Consider the following 12,992-nt stretch of genomic DNA (forward strand, 5'->3'; position numbering starts at 1 on the left):
TCCAGTACAACTAAAAGACAAGTCATTTTATGTTTGGTTGCGCTCGGGTGTTGTGCTCTCAAAATAGCAGATCTACAAGCTCACAACGCGTCGTGAGCTTGTAGATCTGCTATTTTCAGCATGCAACCAAGTGTAAAATCAGCCATTACAACGCCAACAAGGCACCGCCAAAATACATTCGAGTCGACTAAATCAACTGTAGATTTAGTCGACTATAACCTTATGATATTTAGTTGACTAAAACATGACTAAAACTAAAACATTTCAGATGACTAAAATATGACTAAAACTAAATTGAATTTTATTCAAAAGACTATGACTAAAACTAAATCAAAATTTGCTGTCAAAATCAACACTGCCCTGCTGTGCTTTCTGCCTTCTCCATCTCGCTTCCACCACTGATTCTGTGACGACGTTGCGTGCCTGTGTGACGTCAGCGCGACATGGTCTGACAAAAGGGTCAGTGCAAATAAAAGTGACTCGACTTTTCAATTTCGCTCTGTGTTCAGAAATGGCGTGTGGAAGTGTTATGCTCTCTGAAGAGCGGGTGCGCTGTGCGATCTGTCTGGACGTGTACGCTGATCCAGTGACCATTCTGTGTGGACACAACTACTGCAAAACGTGTATCACACATTACTGGGATACGAACGATGTGTGTCAGTGTCCGCTATGTAAAAGGAAATTCTCCAAAAGACCAGAGGTCTTCGTCAATACTTTTATTTCCGAGATGGCTGATCAGTTCAGGCAGTCACAGCAGCAACCTGCCGAGCCAGATGAAGTCTCCTGTGACGTCTGCATCGAGACCAAGATCAAGGCCCTGAAGTCCTGCCTGGTGTGTCTGGCCTCCTACTGTGAGACTCACCTGGACCCCCATCAGAGAGTCTCAGCGTTAAAGCGACACAAACTAATTCACCCCGTAAGGAACCTGGAGGACATTATTTGCAAGAAACACGAGAGACCTCTGGAGCTGTTCTGCAAGACTGACCACATGTGTGTGTGTCAGTTCTGCACCGAGTCAGACCACAAGTTGCATCAAATTGTATCCCTGGAGGAAGAGTGTGAAGGAAAGAAGGCTGAGCTGCGAAAGACAGAGGCTGAGGTTCAGCAGATGATCCAGGAAAGACAAATGAAGATTCAGGAGGTCAAACACTCATTAGAGCTCAGCAAGAAAGACGCGGACAAAGAAACGACAGACACATGTGTGCAGGTCCTCACTGCTCTGATGAGCTGTATTGAGAAGCATAAAACGATGGAGAAACAGGCAAAATGCTACATCAAAGAGCTGCAAAAGGAAATCACAGATTTAAAGAAGAGAAGCTCTGAGCTGAAGCAGCTCTCACACACTGAGGACCACCTCAACATCCTCCAGAACTTCACATCCATCAACACCCCTCCGCCCACCAAGGACTGGACAAAGGACAATGTCCATCAGTCTTCGTACGCGGGGACCGTGAGTACGACTGTGATTCAGCTGGAGAAGACGCTCAGTCAGGAGATTAAGAAGCTGTATGATGCTGAGTTGAGGAGGATCCAGCAGTATGCGGTAGATGTGACTCTGGACCCAGATACAGCACACTGCAGACTCATCCTGTCTGAGGATGGAAAACGAGTGTATCATGGGGACGTAAAGAAGAGTCTCCCAAACAACAAAGAGAGATTCACCAATTGTACCAATGTGTTAGGGCAGCAAAGCTTCTCCTCTGGAAGATTTTACTATGAGGTTCAGATTAAAGAGAAGACTGACTGGGTTATAGGAGTGGCCAGAGAGTCCATCAACAGGAAGAGTCCCAACACACGGATCCCCAACAACGGTTACTGGACTATATGGTTGAGGAATGGAACGGAGTACAAGGCTGCTGCTGGCCCTGATGTCCTGCTTCTCGTCAGAGAAGAGCTCCAGAAAGTGGGAGTGTTTGTGGATTATGAGGAGGGTCTGGTCTCCTTTTATGATGTGGAGACGAGAGTTCACATCTACTCTTTCACTGGCTGCACCTTCACTGAGAAGCTCTATCCAATTTTCAGTCCTGATCCTAATTATAATGGTAGAAACTCTGCTCCTCTGATCATCTCTCCTGTCAAATCTCAGAATAGAGTCTAGTATTACCTCAATCCTCAGCTTTTCATGAAAATATGAATTTTCATTTAAGGCCCTAGTGATTCCGGCTACATACACAGATACCACAGTTTATACATGTATTTACCACATGCATTGGCCACTTTTGTTCATTGGAGCTATGTGCCATCGTGGAACTTTTTGAAGGGGTATGAGAAAGGAGTTTCCCATTCATTAAGCAATAGATGTTTAATAAAATTCTCATATGAAGAGTTTTAAGCCTGGAATCAAGCCAACCATCATGAATCATGACTACATTTGATTCAAGTGCAATAAATAAAGTGTAATACTAATAATACTAATAATAACAATAATAATAATAATCTAGGAAAAGGTACAAGACTCCTTTAACCTTTGTAATTATTATAGTTTTTATATTCATGTTAATGGTGATATTGTAGTTGACTGGTAGTGATTTTTTATGAAAATGTATTTACCAATTAGAGATGTCGCTGCTATACTGTAGGATTGTGAGTAGTGTACTATTTCTCCTCAAATCGGGAATCATGGGAGCGCCTCAATACATGGCTGCTTCCGTACTAGCTCCGTTATATCATTTTGGAGTTTGAGTACATTTCTTTGTTCTTTTTTTTAATACTTTTTAGTGTTCCTTTTTTTTCATGCACACTGCACACTCAGTTATGACAAACAATCACTTTGGACATCTTGATCGGCGATTGCTCACGTTTACTCGACTGTTTTGACACTAATACGACAACCGGGTTCACAACTAACCTCCACACCAGCTCTGGGAACAAACAAGCGCGTAGTCGCCGACACAGATGAGGTCACCTCGAATCCGCGATACATAGGTAAGAGTTTTAGACGTCCTGGAAATAGACTTCCCTGCCTTCCATTCTTCTGGTTAATGTACTGTATAGTCCTTCGATAATAAGCTGGATGAGCTCCAGTCTCGCGTGAAATACCATTGTGAAAAAATGGGTTCCTGTGTAATTGCAATGACAGAGACATGGTTGTCTGGACAGGCGTTGGCAGCATCGATCCAATCAAGAGATTTTACTGTGTTTTACTGTGTTCCCCAGACCTGGCTGGAATATATGACTGCTACGTGTCCGGCCGGGTAGCTCACTCGGTAGAGCACATGCCTTTGGATCGAAAGGTTTTGGGTTCGATCCCTGAAACCCCCAACTACCTCCAGAGAGAGACGGATATTTTCAACCTCTCCCTTTCCCAGGTGTAAAAATTATAATACCTGGAGTTTACATAAAACGTCGCTTTACATGTGTGTGTGTGGGCCAGGGGGAGAGGGAAAAAAACAACAACGTAATAGTGCAATACCCAGGAACAAACTCAGATAAGCAAATAATAAATCATAATAAAAGCAATAAAACACTAAAAAACAAGAGTCAAGGGCACACGCTGGCCTAGTGGTCCAGGCGCATACCATTATGCTGCAATCCAGCTTGACAGCGTGGGTTTGACTCCCAATTGCTGTGTGTCACACCCTCCCCCATCTCTCCCCCCATTTACAGTCAGCATACTTTCCTATCAATAAAGGCCAAAAATATCTTTTAAAAAACAGTTGAAATCAAAGTCAATTCGGAAAGGCAATTCTAAACAGGTGGGTTTTCAGGGCGATTTGATGGTAGGGAGGGAAGGGGCATCTCTGATATGTTTGGGAGCGCATTCTAGGGGGAGGGGGCATTCACAGAAAAAGCCCTGTCGCCCCAGGTTCGGAGCCTGGTCTGGAGACCTCCCGGGCCTCCCTCACACAGTTAAAACAAGTGTTTTGTCGCTGCCTTACGCCTTACGTGAGGCATAAGGCCGGTTCAATTAATTCCCTATGGAAGTCACATGGTTTGATAAAGATGACTTGCTTCGCCGCTCTCTGGCTTTACCCCCCCCCCTCCCCTAAGGCAAGTCAGCTTTATCAAACCATGTTACTTCCATAGGAAATGAATTGAAATGGCCTTATGCTTCACGTAAGGCATAAGGCAGCCATAAAACAAGTGTTTTAACTGTGTGAGGGAGGCCCAGGTGTGAACCATTCGAACTGAGAGTGAGCATGTGAGTATTATCATCACAGATGTCTCTAGGACAGGGGTGTTCAACATTTTCAGGCCAAGGACCCCCTAGCTGAGAGAGAGATGAAGCAGGGACTCCCTCTATATTGTATAAAATTGTGTTTCAGATTAAATTTCTTTTTTTTTACTTGGTCTGCTCTTTTTCCCCTCTACACCCTCTTTGCCAAAAATAGCGGATCTACAAGCTCACAACGCCTCGCAGCACGAGGCGTTGTGAGCTTGTAGATCTGCTATTTTTTGTCAAAGTTCTCCTCAGAAAAGGGATGCTAGGGTTCAAGTGGTTAAGGTAAAAAAAATAATCATATCACACAAAGATTTGGCGAACCCCCTGTAGTGACTCTGAGGACCCCCTAGGGGTCCCGGACCCCCTGTTGAAGACCCCTGCTCTAGGACATGAGGAGATATTAGGCTACAGGGGAAAGACGTGAATCCTGACCAGCAGCACGGTCACCATGGTCCATCCATTTCAATCACAATACATCCAAATTCAACACAATAACACTGGTCAACATGATGGTTGGCATTTCTGAGGGACTCTGCGCACTGATAAAAAATAAATAATGTTCTGGGGCCAGATAATCAATATATTTGGTTGAGTGCCTGTTTTTGTTTATATATCTTTGTTTTGTTTATGTATCTCCTCCTGTAAGAATGTTGTGAGCTTATTGCCTCCTGGCTTTCTTTGTCTCTGCTCAATAGACAGAAATTATTGATCTTCAATACCCATAGAGCTCTGACACAACAACGCGCAGACTACAGCATCTCTGTCGTGGACCGCTTACCGTCCTGTCACGACCTGACTCCATTGATGCTTATTCGTATATTTAGAGGTCCTTCTTGATCTTGTTTTGACCTGTATGATTAATTTGTATATTTTGTTTTGTCTGATTGCATTATTGTTCACACACACGTAGCATTAGGGTGATGATCACATGACCTGTGTGGTCTGTGTTAGAGATGGTGCTATGCTACGTGTATTCAGTCTGAAGAAGAGCAGTTGCTCTAAAGGTCACATTTTCGGAGGTCCTAAATAAAGCTTATTGTCTCCGCCAGGAGACTATGTTTTCACTTTCCGCCCCCCCCCCCCTCGGCCAAGCTAACATTGGTCAAGCCTCACGTGACACGTGACAATACATTGAAAGAGTGTGCTCTGATTGGCTAGTGAGACGCATGACGTATAGCGGCCTATAAATAGATGTGTCACTTCGGAGCGCTGCGCCTTTCCGACAGACGGATAGGACACTTACACAGACAGGACGGATAGGACACTTACACAGACAGGACGGATAGGACACTTACACAGACAGGACGGATAGGACACTTACACAGACAGGGCGGATAGGACACTTACACAGACAGGACGGATAGGACACTTACACAGACAGGACGGATAGGACACTTACACAGAAAGGACGGATAGGACACTTACACAGACAGGACGGATAGGACACTTACACAGACAGGACGGATAGGACACTTACACAGACAGGACGGATAGGACACTTATACAGACAGTGTGTCATGTTACTATGACACAGTAACATGTTCTATTTTTTGTAAGAATTAGAACATAAGAATTAGAACATTCCCAACATTCCCAACACAAGTCTGCTGGCGGAGACTTGTGCTCCGAGGAGCACATTTTCTAGTTTTAACTGGAGCTACAAGTGTGCAGACTTGCCTGTTTGTCAGTTCTTTTTGGGACCAGCGCCTGCCTTTAAGAGGTTATTTGGATATCATTTGATATTCTCTGATCTTGTTTGTGTCTCTGTGTCTGCCTCGTTTATGCCCAATTATGGAGATACCTGACGGCATAGTGACGGCATATGTGTGATGTCATAGACTTTCCTTCAAGTACTCAAGGTATTGCACAATGACAAATTATATGCCATGAAGAGTGCTGCCTAGTTGTACTGGCATCTCTGTGACGACATTGCATACTATGCATTGGTGTAAAGTAACTAAGTACATTTACTCAAGTACTGTACTTAAGTACAATTTTGAGGTATTTGTACTTTACTTGAGTATTTCCAATTTCCAATACTTTTACTTCTACTCCACTACATCTCAGAGGCAAATATTGTACTTTCACTCCATTACAATAATTTGAAAACTTTAGTTACTAGTTACTTTGCAGATATAAATGATTACATTACATAAAACATACATTAACCACTTTAGCCCCATTCTATACCTAAGCTAAAGTGACGCATCGCAACGCGTTGTGAGCTTGTAGATCTGCTATTTTCAAACATTTTAGTACTTTTACTTTTGGTACTTTCAGTACATTTTGATACCAATACTTTTGTACTTTTACTCAAGTCAATTTTAAATATCGGACTTTCACTTGTAACAGACTACTTCTACATTGCAGTATTGATACTTTTACCTAAGTAAAACATTTGAGTACTTTTCCAACCACTGTCTCTGTGACATCAGTGTGACATGGTCTGATACGGCGTGTCTATAAAAATAAGGTTGATTCAACTTTCAATGTTGTTGTCAGTGTTCAGAGATGGCGTGTGCAAGTGTTACGCTCTCTGAAGAGCAGTTACAGTGTTCTATCTGTCAGGATGTGTTCACTGATCCAATCACCATTCCATGTGGACACAACTTCTGCAGAACCTGTATCACACACGACTGGGTGACCAACAATGTGTGTCAGTGTCCACTATGTAAACAGCAATTCTATGAAGTACCAAAAGTCTTCGTCAATACTTTGATGTCAGAGATGGTTGATCAGTTCAGGCAGTCACTGCAGCAACCTGCTGAGCCGGATGAAGCCTCCTGTGACATCTGCATTGAAACCAAGGCCAAGGCCCTGAAGTTCTGCCTGGTGTGCGTGGCCTCCTACTGTGAGACTCACCTGGAGCCCCATCAGAGAGTCTCGGGGTTAAAACGACACAAACTGATTGACCCTGTGAAGAAAGACACATGTATGTGTAAGAAACACGACAGACCTCTGGAGCTGTTCTGCAAGACTGAGGACATGTGCGTTTGTCAGATCTGCGCCGAGTCAGACCACAAGTTACATCAAATCGCATCTCTGCAAGAAGGATGTGAAGGAAGGAAGGCTGAGCTGAGAAAGACAGAGGCTGAAGTTCAGCAGATGATCCAGGAGAGACAGGTGAAGATTCAGGAGGTCAAACATGCAGTAGAGCTCGGCAAGAATGAGACCGACGACACACACGTGCAGGTCTTCACTTCTCTGATGGGCTCTATTGAAAAGCATGCCAAACTAGAGAAACAGGCTGAAGGCTTCATTAAAGAGCTGGAAAAGGAAATCACTGAGTTAAAGAAGAGAAGCTCTGAGCTGGAGCAGCTCTCACACACTGAAGACCACCTCCACCTCCTCCAGAACTTCACATCCATCAACACCTCTCCACCCACCAAGGACTTGACAAAGATTGATGTCCATCAGTCCTTATATGTGGGGACTGTGAGTACGACTGTGGTTCAGCTGGAGAAGACACTCAGTCAAGAGATGAAGAAGCGGTACGATGCCGAGTTGAGTAGGATCCAGCAACATGCTGTGGATGTGACTTTGGACCCCGATACAGCACATCCCTATCTCCTCCTGTCTGAGGATGGAAAACAAGTGAGTGAAAACAAGGTAAAGAAGACATTCCTATACAACGAAAAGAGATTCCTTCCTTATGTCTGTGTCTTGGGAAATCAAAGCCTCTCGTCAGGACGATTTTATTATGAGGTTCAGGTTGAAGAGGAGACTGACTGGGTTATAGGAGTGGCCAGAGAGTCCATCCTAAGGAAGGGAGTAATCTCAATGAGCCCCAACAATAGTTACTGGGCAATATGCTTGAGGAATCTAAATGAGTGTAAGCCTTCTGCTGGTCCTGATGTCCTCCTTGTCAGAGAGAAGAAGCTCCAGAATCGGCCAGTTAAGAAGATCCAGAAAGTGGGAGTGTATGTGGATTATGAGGAGGGTCTGGTCTCCTTTTATGATGTGGAGGCCAGAGTTCATATTTACTCGTTCACTGGCTGCACCTTCACTGAGAATCTCTATCCATACTTCAGTACCGATCCTACATATGATAATAATCATAATCGTCAACAGATATATCAACATAGATCGTATAACACTCAGTTAAATCATGATAATTATTATCATAATAATAATAATCCTAATCAAAACTCTGTTCCTCTAACCATCTGCCCGGTCAATCACGGACAAGAGTACGACTCTTCACCACCTCTTACCACGGTCTCTTCCCTTCAGAGAATGGATTTAACTTATCAACTTTATTAACTATCAACTTTATTAGAAAGGATTAATATGGGGGCCCGCTGGCCTAGCGGTCCAGGCACATACTATATACGCTGGTAATCCAGCTTCACAGCGTGTCGGGGGTTTGACTCCCGATCCCGACGACCTTTTCTGTGTGTCTCCCCCCATCTCTCTCCCCATTTCCTGCCAGACTACTGTCCTATCAATAAAGGCACAAAAGGCCCCAAAAAATATCTTTTAAAGAAAAAAGAAAAGATGAGTCATTTAAGAAGTGTGTGTTTTCATTGCTCTTGGTGGCTTTTTTCTTTCCAGATGTCAAAGCAGTCCACATTTTCAAATTGAATTGACCTAATGCAAACCACTGGACTGATCAGTTGCCAATACCTGACTGGTGGTCGGATCGGCCTGAAGTCTTGCCCAAATTTGGAGTCATACGTCAGATACTTCATAGTTGGCTGATGTCGTAGACGAGACCAGTGGTTCCCCACCGGTGGGTCGGGACCCCCAGGTGGGTCCCCACATGACTTTTGGGGGGTGTCCCCAGATGACAATAAAGTTACAATTTAATACACCTTAAAAAAAAAATAGAAAAATGAAATAAAATGAAAAAAGACCATCACTGCATCAAAAGTAATCAACAAACTATACTATAAAAACTGGTCAAACATTGGCCAAATTGTTAAATAATACAAGAAAGAAGCAACCTCATAGCGCGTCGCAACAAGAGGCGCTGTGAGCTTGTAGATTGGCTATTTTCACAATATTTATCTGTGGAACAAAGTCAAACAAAATGCCTCAACTCCTACAATTTCAAGTCCTTGTCAGGGTGGGGGGAGCAGTTAAAATATGATTATTTTGGGGTCACGGCCTGTAAAGGTTGAGAACCAGTGGACCACCAGTGGTTCGAGACCCAAGACAATTTTGATTTCTCCCCGGGACCCAAACTAATAGTGAAAATAGCCGATCTACAAGCAAGGGATGAGGAGGATTCAGGGTGATTATGCACCGACTGCTGCTTATTTCAAATTTTCAATGTGTTTTCTGTGTGTTTGTTATCAACTCACTACCCCTCCCCCATTGTGTACAGGCCTGTAGGTACTCACGCAAGGAGTATGTGTGTGAGAGAGACCATTTTATAAAAGCCAAAAGTAGCCCAAAGTATAATTAGCGGACATGGCAACACTGAGCGTGCGTTCTTCAACGTGGTGTGTGTGTGTGTGTGTGTGTGTGTGTGTGTGTGTGTGTGTGTGTGTGTGTGTGTGTGTGTGTGTGTGTGTGTGTGTGTGTGTGTGTGTGTGTGTGAGGTCGGCTGTAATTTTGATTACAGCTTAGAGGAAGCCCTAACCAAAGTGCTAAAATACCATCAGCTAGAGCAGACCATCTCTCAGCTATTTAGAAAAAAGGAAAAAAATAATTTTAGTTCCGGTGGTTGGTTCCGTTTGGCGTCGCATTGTTTTTGTTCCCCACATAATGCGAATCAATTAGTTTAGTCTCGCTAGTCGTGCCACGAGTTAGATTATAAAATGAACACACCGAACGATTATTATACATACAAAAGAAACAAAGCGATTATACGAAACTAAACATGTTTTAAACTAGGGGAATAATTTTGGAGATGCACGACGCCGGTGGTTCCGGTCGGTGGTTCCGGCCACCTGATGACTCAACGTTCCGACCGGATCAGAAACCCGAAAATGGTATTGATCACAGGCTAGTGGGAGGCAGTATAGAGGCCAGGATTACTGAATGTTTTCTGTGAGGGTAAAGGATAATTCCTTTTAACAGGTCGTTCATGAAAGTCCTTGCGGTCTTGTTTCCAATGAGAACCTGTGAGCAATTAGGGGTTAATAGTCTTGCTCAGGGACAAATTTCATTTCATCGACACATATGCTGACCTGGCCTGGAATCGAACCTGGGGCAACCAGGGACTCTGGCTCCCTAGGCAGGCTCACTAACCATTCAGCTATGGCCGCCTCCTAGGGTACCTACCCTAGGAGACGCGTCGAGAACATGCAAACTCCACACACTGAGGCCCTTTCACCAACCCCACCTAGGGTAGGGCACTGATGACACGGAGGAGAGGACACGCACCCAGCGCCCACAGCGTCCCCGGTGGGAATTGTATTTACCGACTGCGCCACCGTGCCCCTTTTTTCTTTTACAGTATTCAATGATTCATCAATATTTCAATATTTAGATATTGGATATAATTCTTTTCAGATACGCCCCCTCCCTATAATGTAACTTGAAACTCCATTTCAACCATGTTCATCATTCATTCACTCATTGAAAGCACACGTACCTGCTTCTGGTGCCTGGTGGCCCTGGTTGTAGCCCTGCCCCAAAAAGTCTTAACCCACAGCCCTGCCTCAGAGTCAGGGATCCGTGGCCAAAAAGTTTTGAGAAGCACTGCTCCAGCAATATCGGGACTGTGTAGGCTGGTTTATTTTTGTTCCCTGCAGAGGAAGAGACTGGGAGCACTACGCCTATAGGTGTGTGTGTGTGTGTGTGTGTGTGTGTGTGTGTGTGTGTGTGTGTGTGTGCGCGCACCCACCAGTGAACCTGGCAGACGACCAGAGGAAAAGAGGCGAGCAAGCATCACAAGAGAGAAGGAGAGAGAGAGAGAGAGAGAGAGAGAGAGAGAGAGAGAGAGAGAGAGAGAGAGAGAGAGAGAGAGAGAGAGAGAGAGAGAGAGAGAGAGAGAGAGAGAGAGAGAGAGAGAGAGAGGTTGCGCAGAAACAACGGCAAAGATGTTCCTTTGACAGAAAATGTTTAAGCCCATGACATGTTGTCTGCCAGACCTATGCGTTTCCCTCTTGATGAGAACACAAAGGGAGCTGTAATGCTGCTAGAATGTGTGGTGTGTGCTTGTTTTCCTTTTGTTTCGGTATCCAAGCATCAGTGAAGATGTCATAGAGACGGATTCATTCTAACCCTGCCATCCTTACGTGCATGCCGTTATGCGTGAAAGTTCTCCAAAAGCCTGGGCCTATATTTAAAGCTTTTTTATTTTATTTTTTTCAAGCTTGACTCACCTGCCAGCAGTGGTGTAATGTAAATTTACTCAAGTACTGTTAGTACAATTTTGAGGTATTTTTTACTTAACTTGAGTATTTCCAATTTTCAATACTTTTACTTCTACTCCACACTACATCTCAGCGGCAAATATTGTACTTTTACTCCACTAGAATGATTTTAAAATTTTAGTCACTAATTACTTCTCCCTGCTCTTCTATTGAGACATTTAGATCCCGTGTCTAGGTTGGACACGACAGAACATAGGAAAGTTACAAAGTGCAGCTTTAAGTGGTAAGTGTTAAACTCGCTGGCACATCTTTTGTCAGCGGCAGCACCGTATACATGCACAGCAATGACTGTCCCTGACATACCAGGTTATTACTCTATTAGCCTTTTCTCTTCAGGCCATGCACATGCGAGTCATTCTCAGATAAACAATCTACAACAGGGGTTCTACAACAGGGACCCCCCTCACCCCACCCTGACAAGCACTTGGAATTGTAGGAGTTGAGGCATAACATTTTCCTTTTACTCGGTTCCACAGATAAATATTGTGAAAATAGGCGATCTACAAGCTCACAACGCCTCGCAATGCGAGGTGTTGTGAACTTGTGGATTGCCTATTTTCACAATGTTTGCCTCTTTCTGTAATTTGGCCAATGTTTGACAACTACTTTATAGTATACAGTTTGTTGATTACTTTTGACGCAGTAATGGTTTTATTTATCTATAGATTTAATTTTCATTTCTAGAGGTCTTCAAAACACATTTTATCTGGGGACGCCCAGGAACCCCCTCAAGGGCCCTGGACCCTTTGAGAACTACGACTGCTTTATCAAACACTCCATGTGACATGTCACGTGTGTGCGTGCGTGTGTGTGTGTGTGTGTGTGTGTGTGTGTGTGTGTGTGTGTGTGTGTGTGTGTGTGTGTGTGTGTGTGTGTGTGTGTGTGTGTGTGTGTGTGTGTGTGTGTGTGTGTGTGTGTGTGTGTGTGTGTGTGTGTGTGTGTGTGTGTGCATGTGTGTACGTCTGCGTGTTTGTTTTTAGTGCTCTGTCTGTCTGTCTGTCTGTCTGTCTGTCTGTCTGTCTGTTTGTGTTTCGACTGCTGCTGAGATGGGAACACGATGTACACATTTCAAAGACTTCCAGCGACAGTCGTCTGTGTCAGCTAATGAGGAAATGAAAAGGTTATCACAGCATCCAGTCAGGGGGGGGGGGGGGCGTTTCACTCGTTGTCTCTATGCTGGCTTAATGTGTCTGTCTGAAACGATAGCACGTTTGGCATTAACACGTTTGGTATTAATGCAGTGACGACCATACATTATGTGTTGCCATGTGTGTGGATAATTTTACCGAGACGGAAGGAGAAATACATACAAATGCACGCACACGCACGCACGCGCACACACACACACACGAGAGAGAGAGACAGACAGACAGATTTGTTTTGCTTAAGTAAAAGTATCAATACCGCAAAATAAAAGATTGGAGCTTGTATTTTTGCTTAAGTAAGAGTCCAGAATTCAACATTTACTTGAGTAAAAGTCCAAAAGTATTGGTATCAAAATA

The 12,992-nt window shown here is 44.0% G+C and overlaps 2 protein-coding genes across 2 annotated transcripts in view; both read left to right on the forward strand.

The window, feature by feature from the left end:
- Nucleotides 1-511: 511 nt before the first annotated feature.
- Nucleotides 512-2,098, forward strand: LOC311055704 (E3 ubiquitin-protein ligase TRIM39-like; the record flags this gene model as incomplete). Its single annotated transcript, XM_084071976.1, has 1 exon — nt 512-2,098. The coding sequence occupies one exon, from the start codon at nt 512-514 to the stop codon at nt 2,096-2,098; it is 1,587 nt and encodes a 528-aa protein (XP_083928102.1).
- A 4,575-nt stretch (nt 2,099-6,673) lies between these two features.
- The window catches only part of LOC311055705 (E3 ubiquitin-protein ligase TRIM39-like), a gene marked incomplete at both ends in the record, with an annotated part of 28,537 nt that continues 22,218 nt past the window's right edge, over nt 6,674-12,992 (forward strand). The window contains 3 exons of the mRNA XM_084071977.1: nt 6,674-7,258; nt 7,388-8,192; nt 9,492-9,495. Of these exons, the coding sequence (XP_083928103.1) occupies nt 6,674-7,258; nt 7,388-8,192; nt 9,492-9,495 (1,394 nt within the window). The remainder of the gene's footprint in view (nt 7,259-7,387; nt 8,193-9,491; nt 9,496-12,992) is intronic.

This window comes from Gymnoscopelus microlampas (genome assembly GCF_963454915.1).
Source record: "Gymnoscopelus microlampas genome assembly, chromosome: 11".
NCBI lineage: Eukaryota > Metazoa > Chordata > Actinopteri > Myctophiformes > Myctophidae > Gymnoscopelus > Gymnoscopelus microlampas.